Source organism: Bubalus bubalis, chromosome 20 (assembly GCF_019923935.1).
Source record: "Bubalus bubalis isolate 160015118507 breed Murrah chromosome 20, NDDB_SH_1, whole genome shotgun sequence".
In the NCBI taxonomy this organism is placed as follows: domain Eukaryota; kingdom Metazoa; phylum Chordata; class Mammalia; order Artiodactyla; family Bovidae; genus Bubalus; species Bubalus bubalis.
In genome coordinates this window covers 12,186,768-12,211,103 of record NC_059176.1, presented here as the reverse complement: position 1 = coordinate 12,211,103, position 24,336 = coordinate 12,186,768, and the positions used below count along the sequence as shown (strand labels likewise).

Below are 24,336 nucleotides of genomic sequence, written 5' to 3'. Positions count from 1 at the left end.
GTTTGCTTTTAGTCTTAGAAGTGGCCGAATTTCATCTCTTTTAATGCTCCTCATTACTACATAGGAATCTGCCCATTTCATATTAGAAGCCCTCTGGGACCATATTTTAAACATCTAAGGTCTTCTGTAGGGATCTTGCCTTTTGACTGGTAGAGCATTTAAAAGCTTCCTTCTTGTCTTCCTATTTCAAATATTCTTTTAGAATTCCTTCCCCTAGATCATTCTTCTGGTGTCATTCAAACTGCTAGCGCACACATCTTTAAAAAAATCATTATGTTTGGGGCAATCTACTTGCTGTCAGCTCTTTAGAAAATCTTTAAAGGGGATTCTAGTTTCAGTTCAATAATCATAACTGAATTCTAATATCTAATGGTTTAGGAACAACATCCTACTGCTGCTACTGCTAAGTCGCTTCAGTCGTGTCCGACTCTGTGCGACCCCAGAGACAGCAGCCCACCAGGCTCCCCCGTCCCTGGGATTCTCCAGGCAAGAACACTGGAGTGGGTTGCCATTTCCTTCTCCAATGCATGAAAGTGAAAAGTGGAAGTGAAGTCGCTCAGTCGTGTCCGACTCATTGCAACCCCATGGACTGCAGCCTACCAGGCTCCTCCGTCCATGGGACTTTACAGGCAAGAGTACTGGAGTGGGTTGCCATTGCCTTCTCCGAGGAACAACATATAGACCTTCAAATGAATGATTTATAATCCACAGAGTAGCTTTAGAGCATACATAGCATGATCCAGTAAATTTTGTGACGTCAGTAGATCTGATTCAAATGTCAGAATTCATAGTTTTATAGAAAGTTTGGGCCTCCCTGATTGCTCAGTTGGTAAAGAATCGCCTGCAATGCAGGAGACCCCAGTTCAATTTCTGGGTCGTGAAGATCTGCTGGAGAAGAGATAGGCTACCCACTCCAGTATTCTTGGGCACAGAAAGTTTATTTGTTTATTTTTTGTGCTATAAATACCTCAGGGCAACTTCACATCTTTCCCCAAACTACAGAGTTCTCCTCTTGGTTTCTCTTATATTAGAAGTACATGCTTGATAATGAGGATCTCATGAGTGAAGAGGAAAGGTGAAAAGTTGTCTGCTGGGTCAAACTCTTCTGAGCAGGGCATTCTTAATTCTTAATATTTTTTTGGTTGGGTGTACAGGCCTCTGGGAAAGAATCTCAGATGGGGAAGATGGTTTTATCATTCCCAAGTTAGACAGTTTGGTTGGGGAAATAAGTTTTTTTTTTTTTTCTGAGTAAACTTCACAAAATATCATGAAATCACAATGCATTGTACATTTATTCATAAGCCCTTCTTAAGTTTTTCCACAAATGAAAACATTTCCTTACATTGAAACATGAATGGTAATTTAAAACTGGTTTCATGGATAACTCATCTTCAGCCATTTTTTTCTCAACCTCACCTACTTATTAAATTTAAAGGCAGTGAGAGAGAAATTGACTGCTTCAGTGCTGACCTTTTCCCTCCCTGCATGTTATGAAGTTAGTGCTGCTCTCATTTGGGAACCATGCATATACAGGAAGGGAAAAATATCAATGTAGAACATCCAAAGTTGATGTGACTAGTGTTTGTTAAATTATATCAAACTTTGGAAAAATACTACTGTACATTTGAAAAAAATAATGTGTTATATTTCCCCTACCAAGGAAAAGTTTGATGAGAACAAGGTACTTAATTTGAAGAAAAGCATTAATGTATGCTGTAAAACTAATTTTATTCTCTAAGGCAAAATATTATTTTTTTATGCCACTTCTGTAAGAGCCACATCTTGTAATTTTGGAAGGATGCTGGTAGTAAGCTGATTTAGGGTTGAAGTTTGGTAAATAATATTTCTGACTTATTTCCATTGTGATTTTAAGGAAATTTTCAGTGGGAAAAATCCTATAGTGTTAAAACAGATTTTTGATGAGTGGGTTTATCAAGAATTTAACATTTAAAGGTGGTACTTTTAGGAGTAATTGAGTTTTATGACGAAAATATAAAATCTAATGGAAAATCTGATGGTATTTATGGTAGATGTAGGCAGACAGGGGTAACTGGAATGTTGATATTATCCCATTGTAAAGTGTAAGACTACAGAGTAAAATACATCACACACAAAAAAGGTATATTAAGTCCCTTTAAAAATGAAAAAAAATTACTCTAAATCTTAAGCTGCTTATTGCTAAGAAGTATAACATAACTATTCTGAAATTATTTTTATTATTATTAATTGTTTTTCCCCTGGACATTGGGTAACAGAAGACAAAGGAAATTGAGGTAAATTAGGCACATGGAAAATAAAAAGCATGTAGTCATTTTTCTTACATTGTAACATGTTTTGCACTAAGAGTAAATAAAAATAAATGTAAATTTGAAATAGCAAGCATGCTTGACACTAACCAATTCTTCACACTACTGTAAAACTGTAAATGTAATAGCATTAACTAAGAACTTAGTAATGTTTGATGCACATAGAATAAGTATAAAATATGTAATGAAATATTTTTAAATTGGTATCTATTTTGATTAACATAGAGGTGTACTCTATCAAAGCACTTTGTAAGTGCAGCAGATATTATCATTACAATGTATAGCTATTGTCTTTAATGATTAAATAGTATAGTCTAATTTAAAAAAACCTAAACATTTGGCTAAGCAATCATTTCTTCTATGTTTAAATTAACAACTTTTCTGCTTTATTGCTTTTCCTGAAAGGTTTTTATTTAAAAATTAATGCTAAAAGAAAGCCAATTTTTTAAAAGAATTTCTTTTTATTCCCATTAAACTTTTTTTAACTTTGTAAATTATCTTTCCTTTAGTTTTTAGTGAGTTTTGTTGAATAATAACGTAAGTAGCAGCAGAAATATATAAGATCTTATTGTATGATGTGCAGCTATATGACAGATACTGCTTGCTTAGTCTTTAGAATTTTGAAGGTAACTATTTAATAAACCACTGTTCGTATTCATAAAATAAAATGTTTCCTCCCCAACATGCAAAATTTAAAAAACACACATAAATAACCATTATCATTAGTTCACAAACATATGCTATGGACCATCTACTCTATATTATTTTATAGCTTTTCCAATGTAGTTTAGCTAACATTTTAGAAATATGTATTATTTCTAAATTCATATGCCTGTTTAAACTTCATTATCTCAAATGATACTGACAGAATGTCATGAAACAGTATCATAATATACATATAGACATTATTTTGATGCAATAAACATGTGATTTTTAAGACTTTCTTAATAAACACACATGTTTATTCTTTGCTAAAACATGTTTCTGCAAGTGCCATACCTATATTTTGCAGGTTTTTACTTACCTGATTACGACAGTCTTGCTGAAAACTTCCTTTGCTTTGAAAGCTCCTTTTAGTTAGGAATAAAAGCCCTAACTCATTAAAGCCGTGATTTTTCCTTCCAGGAAACCCCCTCCTTCATCAAATCAATAAACTGTAAAACATGGGTTTGGCACTGAAACATGCATTTTTATATTTTTGCTCCTTACTAACCAGATAACACATGAGATGCAATGCAACTTCCACAAAATAAATCTTAATTATTGGTATCTCTGAGCATGAAGCTGTGTGACCTGTATTAGATTGGTAGATGCTGCTGGTGTGGCAATTGCATCTTATGTGGGACGTATCTGGTGTTTTATTATTTGTTTTAGAGTGTCATTTCAATGTAATGTGCTGTTCTTTGTGTCTTTGTTGTCTCTTTTTTTTCTTTGTCCCCCCAACAGCATTTTGTCCCGCACAGGGAAGAAGGAAAACCAAGATGCCTCCAATTTGACAGTGCCCATGACCATGTGTCTTTTTCCTGTGCCATTCCCACTCACCCCATCTCTAAGACCGCAGGTCAGTTCCATCAACCCTACTGTTACTCGCTCCCTCCTTTACAGCGTCCTGCGAGATGCACCCTCTGAACGTGGCCTGCAAAGTCGTGATGCTCACTTGTCAGACTACCCTTCTTTGGACTATCAAGGCCTCTACGTGACTTTGGTGACTCTCCTGGATCTAGTTCCTTTACTACAGCATGGCCAACATGGTGAGCATTTAATCAAAACTTTTGAAAATATACATGTACGCTTATGGATACTGGAGACCCTTGCTGTTACTATAATACATTGCCTGAAAGGTCTTTGTGTGGCTAAAGCCTTTCTTACACTGAAACTTAATTATGGTTTCTATCATTTGTTCTATCATTTTTTGCTGTTTTATAGGCAGAGGGATGATATCCAAGTGGGTCTACATTGGGGGCAATGGGCTTGAGAAAGGAGGAAAACTATAAAAGGAACTTTCTTATTCACCCCGACCTGCTTATCAGGGAGACTGGTTGAAATTATGGTTTGGGGATTGTTTTAAAAACTAGTCAACCCCCAGAAAAATGTAAGAGGTGGAGCTTGAAGGACACGTCAAGTCTACTAACTAATTCTGTAATTTTGGGGAGCAAATCACAGAATCTCCCTGGGACTCATTTTTTCTGTCTCCTAACCCAGGAGGCTAGATATGAAGAAATCTCTAGGAACTTTTCCAAATTTAACTATCAGTGGTTTTTAGAAAATGTTGACCACATGGTACAGTGTATAGTGGTGCTATATGCTGTGTATAGTATATGCATGCTGTGTATGGCGTATAGTATACATGTATTAATGATGCTTTATGACAGAAGCCCAAGAGCATGCTTCTTTGCTTAACTCTTCCCCTTTCTGCAGTCTTTAGTCAATTTCATTAGCTTGCATGCTTACCAGATTCTTCTAACCCATAAAAAGGAGCTCAGTAGTATCTACTGCTTAAGTATTAAATATAGTAAGTCCTCTACATATGAATGGGTTATGTTCTGAGAGCACATTTGTGAGTCCAGTGTGTTCATAAGTCCAACAGAGTTAACCTAGGTACCCAACTAACACAGTCATAGCTATATAGTGCTGTACTGTAATAGCTTTATAATACTTTTCACATAGATAATACATAAAAAGCAAACACAGATATAGAGAGAGCATTTTAAATCTTATTGAACAGTACCTTGAAAAGTACAGTAGTTCAGTACCTCAGCTGGCATACAGGGGCACGTTCGCATATTTGAAAATTCGTAACGTGAGAGTTTGTATGTAGGGGACTTACTGTGTGGGAGAAAAAAGGATTTTTTTTTTGCAGCAAATGAGCTTTTAATACATCAGTTGTCTTAACTTTAAAAGCATTGATAATTTGGTCCATAGAGGTATGATAACCAAAGTTTCACTGCACAAAAAGTTGAAATTTGGGAAATGGGTTGGTGGTTATTTTGTCTTTTAGTTACGGCTAACTTTCCTAAGAGAATTCTCAATGGTTTATTTAGTAAGATGTGTTCTTAAACAAACATTTAAAGCCTGCTTTTAGAAAAATGATGATATAATGATTATTAATTTTTTATATTTGCGATTCTATATTACAGTGAATATAAAAAAATGTAGAAACTTGTGAGTTTGTTTATTGTACCATTTTGCTGCTGTTTTAAGCCTAGTCACTTTTGTTGTGATCCTATCCCAGCTGAGAACTTAAAGGTCATGTCTCTCTGAATACAATATTCCTGGAGCTGACTGTGGTGATGAACTTGCCTGTGCTTTTCCTTTGTGACTGCCTTTCTGACCCTGGGGCGGACCACTTATTAGGGATCGTTGACTGAGATAAAAGCATTCTGTTTGGTATCTTACAGCCCATCTAACGGCAATTCATGTGTAAATTGTGACAATTTCAGGGAAGATGATTTATATTTTTACTCTTATATGCGCAGCTATTTTGTGACCTTCCTCTTTCCTATTATCTATGGGCTGTGTTCTTATTCTGCATAACAGATCTTAGAAGGTAGAAAAAACTAACTAGACCATCCCTTAGAAAGAAAGAAAGAAAGAAAGAAAAAGTGAAGTCACTCAGTCGTGTCTGACTCTTTGCGACCCCGTGGACTGTAGCCCACAACGCTCCTCTGTCCATGGGATTTTCCAGGCAAGAGTACTGGAGTGGGTTGCCATTTCCTTCTCCAGAGGATCTTCCCAACCCAGGGATTGAACCCAGGTCTCCCACATTGTAAGCAAGACACTTTACCATCTGAGTCACCAGCTGCTAAGTCACTTCAGTCGTGTCCGACTCTGTGTGACCCCAGAGACGGCAGCCCACCAAGCTCCCCCGTCCCTGGGATTCTCCAGGCAAGAATACTGGAGTGGGTTGCCATTTCCTTCTCCAATGCATGAAAGTGAAAAGGGAAAGTGAAGTCGCTCAGTCGTGTCCGACTTCTAGCGACCCCATGGACTGCAGCCTTCCAGGCTCCTCCGTCCATGGGATTTTCCAGGCACCAGAGAGGTTCATAAAACAGTACAACACTGCTTTGGTTGATGTGAACAGCATCAGAATTTCCAAGGAAGCTGGAAGCAGGGAATTCTGGTTCCCGAGCTGTAACTTTTGAACAAGAATGACTGAGGGATGGGTCCTGAGGATCTGAATTTTTAAGTAGCTCTCTGGGCGACTTCTCTATGCGCTGAGTTGGAGAGCCCTTGCCTTCAGGGCTGGAGGCTGTGTCTTCGCGTGGGGCAGTGTGGTGTACCCAGCAGAACTGCGTTTTTGTTGTGGTTCAGCTGCTTACTCTCACGTGATCTTGGGCAAACACTTCCATTTTCAGGCCTCAGCCTCCTCTTATGAAAATTTCTCGGGGGGGCTTCAGGCTCCTTTCCGTGCCAGTGTTCTGTACCTAAACTAAAATGCAGCTGAGGTGTCTATTGTGCACAGCTGCAATCATTTCTCAGTAAAACACTTGTGAATTTTCTGTTTCATCGGTTTGAGCCCAAGGTCGACTGACCCTCACCTCCCAGGGCGCAGTGTGTCTGTCTGCTGTCAGTCGGGGGTGCAAATTAATTCTAATGATAATCGGAAATAACATCAAAATACCACTAAGAAGCTCAGTCTGCTACCAGACAAACAAATCTAATAATTTCTTTTATAAAGGATATGAAAATGATCAAAGTTTTCATTGTCAAGACTTGGCTGATGACGTAAGATGCAGAAATCTGAAAATATATACTCATATACTCAGTGTGATGTGGTTTGGTCTACTTGCGTTCTAAAGCTAAATAGTTATGATTTTTGAATGTCTTCTATTTTTACTCCTTGTGCAGGTAATAATAATAGTAACAATATTCATATCTGATACTTGTGGAGCACACATTGTGTGCTATGCTAGGTACTTTATGTTTTGTTCATTTAAACCTCCTAACAATCCTAATGAAGTGAGGTAGGTATTGTTCCTATCACTTACAAACGTTGATAGAAACATTACTACCAGGGGACACGTCCTTCTGTGATATTTGTAACTAAATGCACAGGGTCGTGCAGTATCAGTTTACAGCTTCCTTTCGTTGGTGTATGCTGAATCTGCCACTGTGCTGGAAGATGCCAATTACCTCATTGCCTGAGACTTCAGATGTAGGAAGATTGTTCAGTTGATGGAGCAGAAATAGCCTGGTTTTATTTCCAGCCTTGCCCTTGAGTTTTCTGAAACTTCCCGTTGGAAAATAATTTAACATCTTTGTGCCACGGTTATCTTGTATAAAATGTAATGGAGGTAAGAATGCTGGAGGGATTTCAGGATTCGTTATCACGTGGAAGTGCTTTTGATTTATGAAATCAGGGAGTAATATGACTGAAGATGGATAAAGTGTTGAGGAAAAGCTCATGTCATAGATATGGGTGACCTTTGAATAACTCAAGGAGTTAGAGGCACTGACCACCTTCCCTCGCCCTCGCCCCGCAAACAGTAAAAAATCAGGAATTTCTGCAGCTGTCTCTGCCTCAAAAACAAAGGATTTGATAAATGACTCACCCAAGGGCAGGGAGCTGAAACGGTTTGGATAGAATCAAGACTCAAATCCTAGTTCTTTGGATTCCATTTGTTGTGATCTCTAATTGACCACAAACTTCCTCCTACACTTAGTTTAAAGATCTGTAAAATGAAGATGAAAAAATAGTCAAAAGTGTTAGCTGCTCAGTTGTGTCTGACTCTTTGTGACCCCATGGAATTGTAGTCCTCCAGGCTCCTCTGTTCGTGGAATTCTCTAGGCGAGAATACTGGTATCCATTCCCTCCTCCAGGGGATCTTCCCGACCCAGAGTTTGAACCCAAGTCTCCTACATCGCAGGTGGATTCTTTACCGTCTGAGCTACAGATACTATAATTATTGAAAAAAAATCCATGTACAAAAATGGACCTAACACAGTTCAAAGCTGTGTTGTTCACAAGTCAACTGTATTTATATATATATATATTTTTAACTTGCAAATGCATCTTTATTTTCTTTTTTTTTAATTTAATTTAATTTTATTTTTAAACCTGAAACACTGTATTAGTTTTGCCAAACATCAAAACGAATCCGCCACAGGTATACATACGCTCCCCATCCTGAACCCTCCTCCCTCCTCCCTCCCCACACCATCCCTCTGGGTCGTTCCAGTGCACCAGCCCCAAGCATCCAGTATCATGCATCGAACCTGGACTGGGTGTTGTATTTATATTTGTTAATTCTATCATTTATCAAATACTGTGCAGGTGCTATACAGAACTCTTAAAAGAAGGCAGTGATAGTTGCTTGCAATTTAAACCATTTCATAAAAGCTTAAAATGTAAAGTTAGCTTTTTTGTTAAATGCAGGATATGCAATGACTGATTACTTGCTTTTGTTTTGTAGACCTTGGACAGTCAATCTTTTATACAACTACATGTTTGCTACCCTTTCTCAGTGATGATATTCTGAGTACCTTGCCCTACACGATGATATCAACCTTAGCTACCTTTCCTCCGTTTCTGCACAAGGATATTATTGAATATCTTAGCACATCTTTTCTACCAATGGCTATACGTAAGTTCAGTCCTACCTAATACTAGATTATTTTTATGTGTTGTATGATGTATGAATGGAAATTGCTTTTGCTGTTTTAGGTTTGTAGATTTTCAAGATTATAATCACTGCTGTATACATGTGCTTTGATTAAAATTCAGTCACTTAGCATGAATAGTACGGTGAACATCAAAGACATGAAAAGACAATAAAACCTCAGAATTATTTTATGCACATAGTTTGATCTTATAGAATAGGAAGAAAGAACGAGTCAAAGCACAGTCTACATTTCCTACATATAAATTAGAGTATTTTTTGCAACTTTAGAAAAAAAGACGGAGCAAAATGTTGTCTGGGACGTAGAAATTCTTATCTTTTGCATCTGAAGGCAGCAGGGTGTGCTGGGAGGAACAACGGATAGAGTCAGGGTATCTAGATATTCTTTAGTCTCACTTCTGTCCATAATCTGCTCTGTGAGATCGGCAGCTCATATAGTAAACCTCATCTCCAGGGTGATGATAGTATCAGTTTTCCTAACAAGAGTGTTGTGATGACATAGTGAGTCAAAGTTTATGAGAACACTTTGAAAAAAGCAAAAGCTTCCGACTCATGTGCCAGGTACTATTATGAACATGGATTCAATTTGAATTCTGCTTCATTTTTATAAGCTTATTTCTGCAGGCTTGTTATCCAGATGTGATAACAGAGAGAAAAAAAAGAAGTTGGGTTGTGATTTTTACGATCAAAATCCTTTGAAAGTATTTTTTTAAAGAAATACATGATTAGTTAATCTATGTTTCAGTAGATAATCTGAAAAGATTATGGGTTTAGGAATCAAACAGATATAGATTCAAATCACAGCTGTGCTACCAACTAGCTGTATGAGCTTAGGCAAGTCACCTAACCTTTCTGTTTGCAAAGTGAGAATAGTGATAATACTGCCTCCTAAGGTTGCTGTGACCATTGAGATGATTGACTGGAGCATCGGTAGGGTGCTGGCGTAATGCCTAGTGTTCAAGAAGTGTTGGTTTACTTCTCTCCTTCTCTCAACTCTCATTCTATAATAATGCCTGTGTTGGTCACATTCAATTCCTAGAGATCAATTTTTACGGGTTTAATGTTATGCACTTAACAATTGTATTAAAATCGTCACTTTGTAATAACAATTGGTAAACAAATGTACCTTTGAGCCTCATTTACTTGTTTTACACTTGAGTTTAATTTTAGCTGTGGAATTGTAATTTTCATGTCTTTAAAAAGAGTCTGACTTCTGCCTAAATTATATAGCTTTTAAAAATGAGCAGACTGATTATACTGTTCAAGTAATAGAATATTTAATTCTGTTTTAGAATATTTAATTTAGTTCTCTTTTTTCATTCTGTGTAACTCTATTGACAAAGTACTTGTGGATACAGCCTTAGAATTGTATAGTTGTATTTTTTTTTAGAAGTATGTTGACAGTTCAACTTAAGCAGAGACTTTAAAAAGAAAAGAATAGCAGGTGGGTCTGTATCTTTCTGAGTGTAACTCACTATATCTGTCCTTCTTAGAAATAATAATTTTGGAAGAGGTACTACATATATCAGGCCCTTGGGGTTATACTTAGGAGTGACTGAGCATGTGACAACTGGCAACTTGTTTCTTCATCCTGGATTATTAGTTTCTACTTAGAAATGTACTCTAAAACATAGCCTGTAGTCACGTTGGAATCCTCACTTATTTAAATGTGTAAGCCTTGGCAACTGAGGGAAACAAAATAGTAAGTTAAGTTTATAAAATCTGTGTGAAAATTGCAATGCTTGTTAGTAAAGTAGCTTGGTATTTATTTAAAGGGTAGGGACAGATCATTTCTGTCTTTGGGGCCCTATTCTTCTTTAACTGTGAAGGAGAGGTTTAGAAAAAATGTTCCATCTCTAAGGTTATTTCTAGCTTAATTATTCTAGGTTAAATAACATCAATCTTTTTTTATGTAAGAGGCATATCTTCCTTCAATGCAATCGCTGATCTGGTTCATTTATTTGGTTCCTCTGGTTTTAGTCTCCTAGTTTTGACTGTTTCATTTCTTGTCACCATTCCTGAGATTCGAATGTAGCCAATCCTTGTCATCTTTAAATCTTTGAGAATAAGTTGGGGTACTTACCTTTAAAGCCAATTCTGTTAAATGATTCAGGTGTTTCTTTTGTCCTTATTTTTTCCCAGAGTAGATAAAAAGGACACAGATCCAAAGATGGAGGGAATTGGGTTCCAGATTAATCGTGTCAAACTGAATCGATGTGAGAATGTGTGTCTGTTGCTTGCATCCATGTTGGTTTTATTTTGGGAGGTTGTTTCCGTGTTCAAAATTTCTGACCAGAACTAGAGGGGAGCATTTAATTTCTATGGGAATATTTTTATTTAAGGCCTGAGATAAAGGACATTGCATTTTCTGAGTACTTGATAAAGTGTTTAGGACAAAAAAGCTTTAACCTCTTTGATATGGTATTTGCAAGGTCAAATGTAATACACGGACAGTTTTTCGGGTGTTAAATGATGATATCATTAAGGACTTAGGAGATGAAACTCTGAAGTCTCAAGTAGACCTAATGAGGTATTGCAGCTCTTTCAGTTGAAAAGCCCTGTATGTATATCAGTTAAATCTATTATGCCATTTTTGTCAATAAACCAAGTACTGTGCTTTTATTTTATTTTTATTTATTTTTTTTAAATTTTATTTTATTTTTAAACTTTACATAATTGTATTAGTTTTGCCAAATATCAAAATGAATCCGCCACAGGTATACATGTGTTCCCCATCCTGAACCCTCCTCCCTCCTCCCTCCCCATACCATCCCTCTGGGTCGTCCCAGTGCACCAGCCCCAAGCATCCAGTATCGTGCATCGAACCTGGACTGGCAACTCGTTTCATACATGATATTTTACATGTTTCAATGCCATTCTCCCAAATCTTCCCACCCTCTCCCTCTCCCACAGAGTCCATAAGACTGTTCTATACATCAGTGTCTCTTTTGCTGTCTTGTACACAGGGTTATTGTTACCATCTTTCTAAATTCCATATATATGCGTTAGTATACTGTATGTGCTTTTATTTTAAATAACTCCTTTGAGGTGCTGCAAAGCAAAGTGTAATTTATTATAAAACTTTCTTTGACATAACCTTTTTTTGTTATTGCCTTGTATATATATTAAGATATATATTGGTAAATATATATCTTATATATATTTGTATATATTGTATATACAAATGTATATACATTATTGTATATATATATAATATATTATATATATATTAAGATACACTTGTTTTTATTTTATATATATTAAGATTGTATATATATTAAGATATATATATCTTGTATATATATTAAGATCCACTTGTTTTTATTCCATATGTGTGCAGTAGGCTTTGTGTAATATACATATATATAAAGGAATTATTAAGAATGAGAAAGTTATTTGCATTTCACCATGGAAATCTCTCTTTTTCCATGAAGATTCTGTGATTGTGCACCAAACTGAAGTTTGGATGTTGGCAGAGAAAAGGAAAAGAGGTCCCAAATGAACATTATTTGATGTAGGATACGTTATTTTAAAGCGAATAACAAAGCTGAGCAATTAAATTTGTGAAAGATCCTTCTAGTGGATCTTGGTATCCTGAACTGTAGTCTCATCTAGTTTCTTTTCCAACTTTAATTTCCTCAAAAGTCACTTACCCTTAGACAACAAAGATTCATTTAGATCTTTGCATGGAATTAAAAGCAATTGTATGATTTAATTGAATATCTGCTTCTAAGCCTTTGGCCCTGTATCATTTTTTTGTTCTACTGCTGCTACAGAGGATGCATATTATGTTCTATGATCTTCCAAACACTAATAAGTAAATATAATAGAAAAAAACACAGTAAAATACCAATGTAAGATATTAATGAATTTAAGTAGTATTTTATATATAAAATGTTTTATTAGCTAATGACTGTTTTTGTAAGGTAGATATTACTATAGTTTTTTGTTGTTCAGTCACTACATCATGTCCCACTCTCTGTGACCCCATGGACTGCAGCATGCCAGGCTTCCCTGTCCTCTACTATCTCTGGAATTTGCTCAAACTCATGTCCTTTGAGTTGGTGATGCTATCTAACCATCTCATTTTCTGCCGTCCCTTCTTTTGCCTTCAATCTTTCCCAGCCTCAAGGTCTTTTCTAGTGAGTTGGCTCTTCACATCAGGTGGCCAAAGTATTGGAGTTTCAGCTTCAGCATCAGTCCTTCCAATGAATATTCAGGGTTGATTTCCTTCAGGATTGACTGGTTTGATCTCCATGCAGTTCAAGGGACTCTCAAGAGTCTTCTCCAACCAAAATTCAAAAGCATCAATTCTATATAATAGTATATTTAGTATATATATATTTAGGAGCTTTAATATTGAATTATGAGAAATATTTTGGAATAGGAATTCAGAAGCACTGAATTGTGGTCCTTTGATTGTTGGCAGATCTCACAATCTTATCTAACTTTAGTTTCTTTAGCTGTAAATTTGTGAATAATCATAACGTTCCTGTCTACATCACAGTGTTTGTTCTGAAGGCCATGGCATAACATATGATAATGGCCTTTGAATGTTGTCTGATGTTATACCAGTTTATAACAGACCAAAACACACAGTCAAATGACAGACGTGTCAAATCTCATTGCAACCCTTTCCAATATTCTGCTCAAAATTACGTGACATCAAATTTCATCATCTTAAAGATTACTTGAAATAAGGGGCCATCTGCTGGGGCTTGGGAATTTTTCCTGAGAGTGTGTCATATAATAACAGTAATTGTTATACCAGTTTTTGATCTCATAGAACCTGACAGAATACCTCTTGTGTTGATGGGCAATCCTGTCTCTATGACTTTTTATTTATCTACCAATCTTAGCATATATTTTAATGCTGCATAGACTTCAGGGTCATGGTATCTTTTGTTGAACCCATATGGCCTGACAGCACAGGTATCTTATGCTCAAACCCTGTCTCAGGGAGCACAGTTACCACTGCTTACACAAACAGAGGCCACTTGCTAATCCAGGCAGCACAGGAAATGGTTCTGTCATATAGCAGAACTGGCATCAGAATGTTTTTTTTCTTCCCAGGTGATTCCCTTCCCTGTACCCCTTAAAAAGGTAGACAGCATCCAATAACTTCTGAGCTGGTCTCCCAGCCTCTACTCTTAGCCCTCCCAGAGCCTGCTCTCCACCAAAAAGCCAGAGCTATCCTCCAAACATGGAAATCAAATTATGTCATTTCCTTCTTGAAAACAACTACTAGCTTCCCATCACTCCTGCAAATCAAATTCAGCGCCTCTGCCTTGCTATCTGGCCCCAGCTTATTTTACTACTTCATCCCTTGCCTCCGCTAGCATTCGCTCTGCTGGGCTTATATTGGCCTTGCTGCAGTTTCATAAAGTCACCAGGTTTTGCTTTTGCTCCAGGCTTTTTTCCTCTGTCTCACAAGCCCGTCTTGCAGATGGTCACATGATTTGCTTGCTCGCTCCTTTCAAGTCTCAGCTCCAGTATTACGGCTTCCCAGAGGCCCTTCTTTACCTTCAAGCTCAAACAGGACCTTCCATCATTTTCTACCTATTCCCTTGCCCTGCTTTGTATTTCTTCACAGGTATTTGTTTCCTGTTCCTCTAGAATAACACAACAGAACTGTCCGCAGTCATGGAAAGGTTATATAAAATCCTGTGCTATTCAATAGAATAGCCACTAGCCACATGTGGGAACTGAACACTTGAAATATATCTAATGAGACAGAGGAACTGCATTTTTAATTTAGCTTACTTTTTAACATTTATTTTTTATTTATGGCTGTGCTGGGTCTTTGTTGCTGCATGTGGGCCTTCTCTAGTTCCGGAGAGCGGGGGCTACTCTTCTCTGTGGTGCGCTGGCTTCTCTTATTGCAGGGCAAGGGCCCAGGAGTTGGGGCTTGTGGACTCCAGAGCACAGGCTCAGTTGTTGTGGCGCATGGGCTTAGTTGCTCCAAGGCATGTGGAATCTTCCCGGACCAGGGATCAAACCCATGTCTGCTGCATTGGCAGGTAGATTCTTACCACTATGCCTGATTTACTTTTGATTGGTTTAAATTTAACCACATGTGGCTACTATATTGTACAGCACAATTCTAGCATTTAAGCTTCATAAAGACAAAGACTTGCCTGTCTTATACACAGCTGTGTCCCAGCATCTAGAATAATGCCTCGTATGTAGGAGATACTGAAAAAATACTGTGTGACTAAGTGACTAGAGCATTAACTATGAAGTCAAGTGACTTAGGCCATAGTCCTAATAATTAGGTTGGTATTCTTGTGCAAAATTTGATTTCTCTTTTATAAAATGGCTTTCCACTATACTTTTTTTTTTTTTGCGGAGAATCATATAAGAGCTATTTCTGATAATGTATTAGGAATTATAAAATGCAGGAACAGATTAAGAAATTGTTGTTGTTCATAGAAGGAGGGGATGATATAGTAATTGTTTTGGTAGGGCTAAGAGGATCAGGTCTTAAGAGGAATAGGTCTTAAGAGTTAATTGTATTTCCTAAGCACAATATTGCATGTAAAATTTCCTTATTTTGATTAATTTTCTGGTTCCTTCCATTGTATGCAGCTTTGACCTTATACATCCTCATGAGGACAAGCTGCATGTCTGTTTGCGTCATGCCTTTTTAACAAGATTCAATAAATGATGTGTGTCTCTGCATGTTTATTAAATTGGAATTGTGGTGACTTTGTTCAGTCCATTAGAAGACTAAGAAATTGCAAGGCACAGTCTGCTTAAAGAAGTGCTGGAGTCGGTTTCGGAGGGCTTGAGTCAGGGGAACACTCTTGGCTTTGGTGCTGACCTTTCTTGAGGGAGAGCATGGATTTGTAGGGGTTAGGAGGGACATCCAAAAGTCACCAAGCCATTTGGACTGTTCTCCAAATGAACTTCACCTAAATCATCTGAGATATTTGGGCATCTCTCCCACTGTGCCTCCAGGCACAGTGATTCTTGGCCTCCCTTAATAGTTTTCATTTTTAAGAAACACTTCTAATTTAAGTTGGAAATGAATTTAAACAAAGGTGAAACACTTGTCCCCAAAGGAATGGATATAGTATACATATAATTATTTTTCCTTGCCTATGTCGAAGGCTACACTTTCTTTTGCTTTTCTCCCCTTTAACCAAAGAACCCAAGGGTGTGCAATTATTCCTCCCACATCTGGACACCTTATTAAATATTTCCTTTCTTTTTTTCCCAAGTTTTATTTATTTAAAATTATTGGCTGCACACTGCGACATATGGTATCTTAGTTCCCCAGCCAAGGAACAAACCTGCATCCCCTGCATTGGAAGGCAGAGTCTTAACCACTGAACTGCCCCAGAAGTATTTCCTTTCTTATTCTCATCCCTCTAGTAGTACTTCTCAAATGTAGCTCCAAGGTCCACTTGGTCAGAATCATTTGATGTCTTTATTAAACACAGCTTTCCTGCTTCCCAACTGAGTTAGACTCTCTAGATATGGGCCCCCTGAAGCTGAATTTGAACAAGTATTAGTATCAGCCATTCAGTCGTGTCCAACTCTTTGTGGCCCTATGGACTATAGCCCTCCAGGCTCCTCTGTCCATGGGATTCTCCAGGCAAGACTACTGGAGTGGGTTGTCATGCCCTCCTCCAGGGGATCTTTCCCCAGGGATTGAACCTGAGTCTCCTGCATTTCAGGCAGATTCTTTACCGTCTGAGCAGGGAAGCCCAATTTGAACAAGCTCCTTGGCTAAAGTCTGAATTTGGCCCAAATATTTTTTTCCTTGATTACTTAGTTCATCAACTTTAACATCTAAGATCAGTGAACTGATCTTCATATCTTTGCATAAGTATTAATACTTATTTATATTGTATAACCAAGCTAATTTTTGTTCCTGATTATCACTGGCCTGGTGGGTTAGCAGCATCCCAGAAGTAAGTGATTAAGAAAAACCAGCTCAGGTAAATGGGACTCAATTATAGATCCATTTTATTTGTTTCTGTATTTCTGTAAACTATTGTAATGGCCACAGTGTCCCTTGTGGTGCTCATTTTTAAAATGTAAATTAAAAGAGAATATGTTAAATTTTTTTTGTCTTTTCATTATATGATAAACCTCTTTTAGTGCTATAATACTTCTTTTATATGTGTGTTTTATTATGTTACCTTATTCTTCTTGGCCGTAGGTGAGATATTATTCCTACACATTGCACTTTAATGTTTTAAAATAAGACAGATTTTAGGGCTCTCTGCTTCTTTCTTGTTGGCTGTGTTGGTGGTCTTCTGCAGTGTGTGTTGGAAATGGAGAGTTGACTTTATGAGCGTGTTTATTCACTATCTACTGTTCTGTTTGTGCTTTCCTGACAATTTGCCACAGGAGCCCAACTATAAGGCAAGGTTTCTGCTGTTCCTGCAATTATCCCAGAAAAGGAATTCTATTTTCTATTTGAGTCCTTGTAAAGTTTCTCTACTGTGGGCCCTCTCTGTTACTGTGCTTAGAATAATAAAGTACACTGGAGACAACATGTTACCTCGAGTGACCTCCGTCAGAGCTAGTTCTGGATGCTTACAGAGGTTACCTGATACACTCACTAAAAAAGAGAGATTTGAAACAGTGTTGGATGTCTTTGTAAACAGGCCACTTAAAGATGTCTTAAAAGCAATGTGTAAGTGGTTATCACATGGCATTCACAATTTTACTGCTATAAGATGAATTTTGAAGAATCCAACTGACCTTGTGATTGAATACTGTGGGACAGGATAAAATGTCCAGCAACAGCATTATTCACAGATTCAAAAAGTGCTTTATTTCAAACAACTCAGGTGGATATGAAAATGGTAAGCTCTGGAAAAGTAAAGGAGTGATTGTCATGGTGATTAAGCTGCTGCTGCTGAAGTTACATGTGAAGGTTTGAATAAAATTGTTTAATGATAAGTGAGAGTTGAAAATAATTTTTAAATTAATATATTGTTTTTTATTATGCATGATTTAAAATTTGTGTTTGTTACTAAGTGAATATAGTGCCCATTATAGGTAGACTCTTTCAGCTGCATCGCTTAATACATTCAAGTCGTGTTAAAAAACCTTTTATTTTTACTTTCTTATTGGGATAAACTTCGACATGCGTTGTATTTGGATACACGGAGGATTTTGTTTTTTCTTTCTTTTCTACCTAGATAAAAACATATTGGAAACAGAGATCACATCTAAGTAAAATTCTGATGTAACTATTACATTACATTCTGGCATTATTCCTGCGCCTTGAAGATTCTCACTAAATATGCCTATGATAAAGACTACGGTAGTGTTTGTGTGCCAGGACAAATTTTGTGATTTTATTTATGCAAAACCTCTATTGATTTTTTCAAGTTTCTTTTCAGCTCTCTTGCCCTATGCAAAGTAGTAACAAAATATATAAATAAATATACAAATATATATGTATAAATTGTGTCTAATCAAAATAATTTTGGTTTTAGTGGGTTCCTCAAGGAGAGAAGGCGTTCCTGCCCATGTTAATCTCTCTGCATCATCCATGCTAATGATTGCAATGCAGTACACATCCAACCCAGGTAAGTGGAAATTTGGATGGATTTATTAATTCCAAGACCAATAATTGAATAAGATATCAAATAGGCAAATTAGAAATTCTTAGGAGATTTTCTTTTGGTGAATAGACAACTGGAGTTGTGTTAGAAAACAGATTTCAAAATTGAAATAAGTTTTACTTGCCTCTGGATGTTAGTAGTAATCCTATTGGTTAGTGATATTTTTAGAATATTGGAGAACAGTTTTAGAACACTGGAAATGGCTTGAATATAAGTATATAGAAATAATTCAATGATTGAAATAAAAATAAAATAATAATAATAAAAATAAAAACAATCACCTGCAGTTCTAACAACTGAAGATGACCACTGTGAATGTTTTATGAATTTGCTACTCTAATACCACATGAATATCCTTGCACATAAATCTTTTATTATATTTGTGACTGTTTCCTTAGAGTAAGTTCATAAAAGAGGGATTAATGGGTTGAAGGGCTTGAAAAAATTTTCAATATTCCCACTAATTATGTATGAAAGTACACTGTACCCTGTTATTGAGTGCTATAACATTTGTGTAGAAATGACTAGATAAAAACAATATCTCATTTTGATTTGTGTTTCTTTGATTACTAGTAATGTTAAGCAGATTTAATCTGATATACTTTGTTTGATTTCCATTTATCAGTGTCACTGCAGATGAACTTTGGGAAACTAACCTAAAAGGGGCTGACTATTGGAGTCACATGCTAAGACATGATCTCAATTTTTATTTTCATTAGGCACATAGACAAATTTGGGGGCCCTGTTTTTGACCTTCTACTTAATTACATAATGAGTAATAATTGAGTTTTTGACTCAGGATGAGGAAACCAATTTTTTCTTTTCATTTCAAAATCTTAATGTTTCTTAATCTGGAATATCATCCTTCAAATATGAAATCCCTTATGATTATTATATGAGTTTAATTAAAATATATATTTGGAGGAAGTTATAGCTCATATCTCTATTTGGCTTAAAGGAGCCTCATAATGTCATTTATATTTATTAGAATATAATGAATCTAGTTCGTTAAAGTCTCTAGTTAGTTATCTAAGTCTCTGAGAATCTATTAGTTAACTAAACTCTACATCAGGCTTTGGTCCTAATTTCCACGTTGGGAGGCAGTTTAGCAGGTCGGGTAGAATCATGTGCTTTGAGGTTAAGGGTATGTGAGTTCACATCTGAGCTCAGTGCAAATTGCCAGTTAGCTTAACCATGAGCAAGTTCTTTAACTTCCCTAAAACTAAATTTTCTCACTTCTGAAATGGAAATAATTCTTCCTGCAATAACTTCAAGTATTGTTGTGAGGATTTACTGGCTTAGGTCTGTGTGAAGTGCTTCCTCAGCATAATGACTTGGCACATCATGGACACTGCTCAGTAAATGGAAACATGGATCTCTACAATCTGCCATTGCCTTCTTGGAGTTGAATGTTTCCTTGGGAAACCACTGCTATCAAATAGTGTTACTTCTGTTATTTCTAAATCTGTGTCTTCATCTGTTCATGGCGGGACATGTATAGCCAGCTATTCTATACTAAGAATGACATGTGGGACAGCAAGTTAATCTGGTGGTGGGGGAAACGGAAGAAGTGAGGTGCTGTCCACCAGGGGGCTCTCTGTGACCAAATGGGTAGGACATTATTATCCTTTGAACTTTTATTGGGGGAGATAGCCAGTGGAAGCTTGATCCTTGTACCTGATTGTATATCAGGAATAGAGCCGAGTTCTTGCTCAGGTACCAGGAATTCATTGCGTAACTCCTGTGTACATTCCTCTGTGCTCAGCACTGTGAAAACCACCCTGAAATGTAAGACATGGTGCTTGCTATGGAGCTTATGTCTAATTGGGAAGATTAGGCTTATTCACATAAATGATTAATTTACAGTGTAAAGTAGTATGTAAAAAGTACCAGATAAATTCTACAGATATTGTTAATTCATCAGAGGAGAGAACTGTATGGGTTGAAATGATCAGGAAAGGCTTTGTGCCACTTGATCATGGGTCTTAAAATCAGATAGAATTTTGATTGACAGGGTAAGTGGGCATTCTGGGAGAGGAGGCAGTTTAAATAAAGGAACTCTCTGGGTCTGTTCATGGATAGTCAGTGGCCTCCCTCTGAACAAGGTTCATGTAGCAAATACAAGGAGAGGAGCAGACCCTGTGGAAGAGAAATACCCCAGAGCAGAGAAAGCAGTCATGGCTTCACACAGTTCCCAATCTAGAGGACCGTTTATAAACTCAACAAGCAGTTACTGAGTGTCTGCTAGGTGCAACCCCTCCTCTGTCTTCGTGAAGCTTATCATGTGGTGGAGGGAGAAGACATTAACCAAATAATTACATAAGCAAGTGTCCAGTTTCGATTGTGACAAGTGCTTTGAATGATGTACATTGTGCTATGATGCGACCCTATAAAAGGGGATTTTTCTTTTATTGAAGAGATTAGGGAAAGCTTTTCTGGGAGTAAAACCTTTGGTCTGAGGACTGATGGATGAGTAGCATTAACAAGGCCTATCAGGGAGTGGAGCTTTCCAGGCAGAGGGATCTTATGTGTCAGAAGGGAAACTTGCACGCAGGTGGGACTGACAGGTCACTGTAGCGGAGCTCAGAGTGAGGGCTGCCTGGTGTGAGACGAGACTGTAGACACCCACAGGTCAGAACACACAGGATGCTGTGGGCTCTGGGAGTCCTGCGCTCATCCTGAGTCTAATGGGGAGGTACTCAAAGACTTTGAGTGTTTGTGTGTGTGTGTCACTGGGATTTTCCAGGTGGCCCAGTGATAAAGAATCTGCCTGCCAATGCGAGAGATGCTGGTTAAATCCCTGGGTTGCGAAGACACCCTGGAGGAGGTAATGGCAACCCACTCCAGTATTCTTGTCTGGAGAATCCCATGGGCAGAGGTGCCTGATGGACTATGGTTCACAGGGTCACAGAAAGTCAGACATGACTGAGCGACTGAGCGTGCACGCACATATGTGTCACCCTAGCTGCAGCTTAGGGTGGAATAAAAGGAGCCAGAGTGGATGCAGATTGACCCATGAGGAGGCCATTGCATTTATCTGTACATGTAAAAGTCAGGATTTATTGAGGCTAAGAAAAGTGGATATATCTGAGAGCTATTCAGAAAGTAAATATTGTTAAGGTTTGGTGACATATAGGATATCCCTGAGAAAGAAGACACTGGAAGAGAAAGACCAGGCTTCTATGGGAAGATCGTGAGGTCTATTTTGGACATGTTATTTTCAAGATGTCTTTAAAATATTTGAGAGAAGATGATATACCTTGGACTAATACATTGTTGTATGTCAATTATATCTTAATAACACTGGGGGAAAAACCTACACATAACCTCAGTAATAATTCTCTCTGTCCTAAAAAATTGAAATTGGTCAAACAGGAGATGGCAAGAGTGAACATTGACAGTTTAGGAATCAATGAACTAAAGTGGACAGGAATGGGCGAATTTAATTCAGATGGCTATTATATCTACTACTGTGGGCAAGAATCCCTTAGAAGAAATGGAGTACCCTTCATTGTCAACAAAAGAGTCTGAAATGTAGTATTTGGGTGCAATCTCAAAAACTACAGAATGATCTCAGTTCACTTCCAAGGAAAACCATTCAATATCACGGTAATTGAAGTCTTTGCCCCAACCACTAATGCCGAAGAAGCTGAAGTTGAGCGGTTCTATGAAGACTTACAAGACTTTGTAGAACTAACACCAAAAAAAGACGTCCTTTTCATCATAGGGGACTGGAATGCAAAAGAAAGAAGTCAAGAGATATCTGGAATAACAGGCAAGTTTGGCCTTGGAGTACAAAATGAAGCAGGGCAAAGGAGAACAGAGTTTTACAAAGAGAATGCACTGGTCATAGCAAAAACCCTCTTCCAACAACACAAGAGACAACTCTACACATGGACATCACCAGATGGTCAACACCAAAATCAGATTGATTATATTCTTTGCAGCTGAAGATAGAGAAACTCTATACAGTGAGCAAAAATAAGACTGGGAGCTGACTGGCTCAGATCATGAACTCCTTATTGCCAAATTCGGACTTAAATTGAAGAAAGTAGGGTAATCCACTAGACCATTCAGGTATGACCTAAATCAAATCCCTGATGATTATACAGTGGAAGTGACAAATAGATTCAAGGGTTTAGATCTGGTAGACAGAGTGCCAAAAGAACTATGGACGGAGGCTCATGACATTATAGGAGGTGGTGATCAAAACCATCCCCAAGAAAGAGAAATGCAAAAAGGCAAAATGGTTGTCTGAGGAGGCCTTACAAATAGTTGAGAAAAGAAGCGAAGTGAAAGGCAAAGGAGACAAGGAAAGATATACCCATTTGAATGCAGAGTTCCAGAGAATAGCAAAGAGAGATAAAAGCCTTCTTAAATGAACATTGCAAAGAAATAGAGGAAAACAATAGAATGGGGAGAGATCTCGTCAAGATCTCTTCAAGAAAATTAGAGATACCAAGGGAAAATTTCATGCAAATGGGCACAATAAAGGATAGAAATGGTATGGACCTAACAGAGGCAGAAGAGATTAAGAAGAGGTGGCAAGAATACACAGAAGAACTGTACAAGAAAGATCTTAATGACCTGGATAACCACAGTGGTATGATCACTCACCTAGAGCCAGACATCCTGGAGTGTGAATTCAAGTGGGCCTTAGGAAGCATTACTATGAAGAAAGCTAGTGGAGGTGATGGAAATCCTTCTGAGTTATTTCAAATCCTAAAAGATGCTGGTGCTAAAGTGTTGCACTCAATATGCCAGTGAATTTGGAAACCTCAGTAGTGGCCACAGGACTGGAAAAGGTCAGTTTTTATTCCAATGCCAAAGAATATTCAAACTACTGTACAATTGCACTCATTTCACATACCAGCAAGGTAATGCTGAAAATCCTTCAAGCTAGGCTTCAACAGTACGTGAACTGAGAACTTCCAAATGTACAAGCTGGATTTAGAAAAGACAGAGGAGTTCAGTTCAATCACTCTGCCGTGTCTGTTTGTGACCCCATGGACTGCAGCACACCAGGCTTTCCAGTCCATCACCAACTCTTGGAGCTTGCATCTTTAAATTTCATTTCATGAAATTCATTAAAAATAGTTTAATTTCATGGCTGCAGTTACCATCTACAGTGGTTTTGGAGCCCAAGTCTGTCACTGTTTTCCTTGTTTCCCCATCTATTTGACATGAAGTGATGGGACTGGATGCCATGATCTTAGTTTTTTGAATGTTGAGTTTTAAGTCAGCTTTTCCACTCTCTTCTTTCACTTTCATCAAGAGGCTCTTTAGTTCCTCTTCATTTTTTGCCGTAAGGGTGGTGTCATCTGTATATCTGAAGTTCTTGATTTTTCTCCCAGCAATCTTGATTCCAGCTTGTGCTTAATCCTGCCTGGCATTTCAGATGATGCACTCTGCATAGACATTAAATAAGCAGGTGACATATACAGCCTTGACATACTCCTTTCCCAATTTGGAACCAGTCTGTTGTTCCATGTCCAGTTCTACCTGTTGCTTCTTGACCTGCATACAGATTTCTCAGGAGGCAGGTAAGGTGGTCTGGTATTCCTGTCTTGTTAAGAATTTGCCACAGTTTGTTGTGATCCAAATAGTCAAAGGCTTTAGCATAGCCAATTAAGCAGATTTTTTTCTGGAACTCTCTTGCTTTTTCTGTGATCAAACGGATGTTGGCAATTTGATCTCTGGTTTCTCTGCCTTTTCTAAACCCAGCTTGTACATTTGGAAGTTCTTGGTTCACATTCTGTTGAAACCTTGCTTGGAGGATTTTGGCCATTACTTTGCTAGCATGTGAATTGAGTGCAATTG

At 37.6% G+C, this 24,336-nt stretch overlaps 1 protein-coding gene across 2 annotated transcripts in view; it reads left to right on the top strand.

Moving 5' to 3' along the window:
- UNC79 (unc-79 homolog, NALCN channel complex subunit) overlaps positions 1-24,336 on the top strand; it is a 282,068-nt gene that overhangs the window by 56,038 nt on the left and 201,694 nt on the right. For both annotated transcript variants that reach the window (XM_044932849.2, XM_044932848.2), the window contains exons 3-5: positions 3,912-4,057; positions 8,720-8,890; positions 18,388-18,480. In XM_044932849.2, coding sequence (XP_044788784.1) covers positions 3,912-4,057; positions 8,720-8,890; positions 18,388-18,480 — 410 coding nt within the window. The remainder of the gene's footprint in view (positions 1-3,911; positions 4,058-8,719; positions 8,891-18,387; positions 18,481-24,336) is intronic.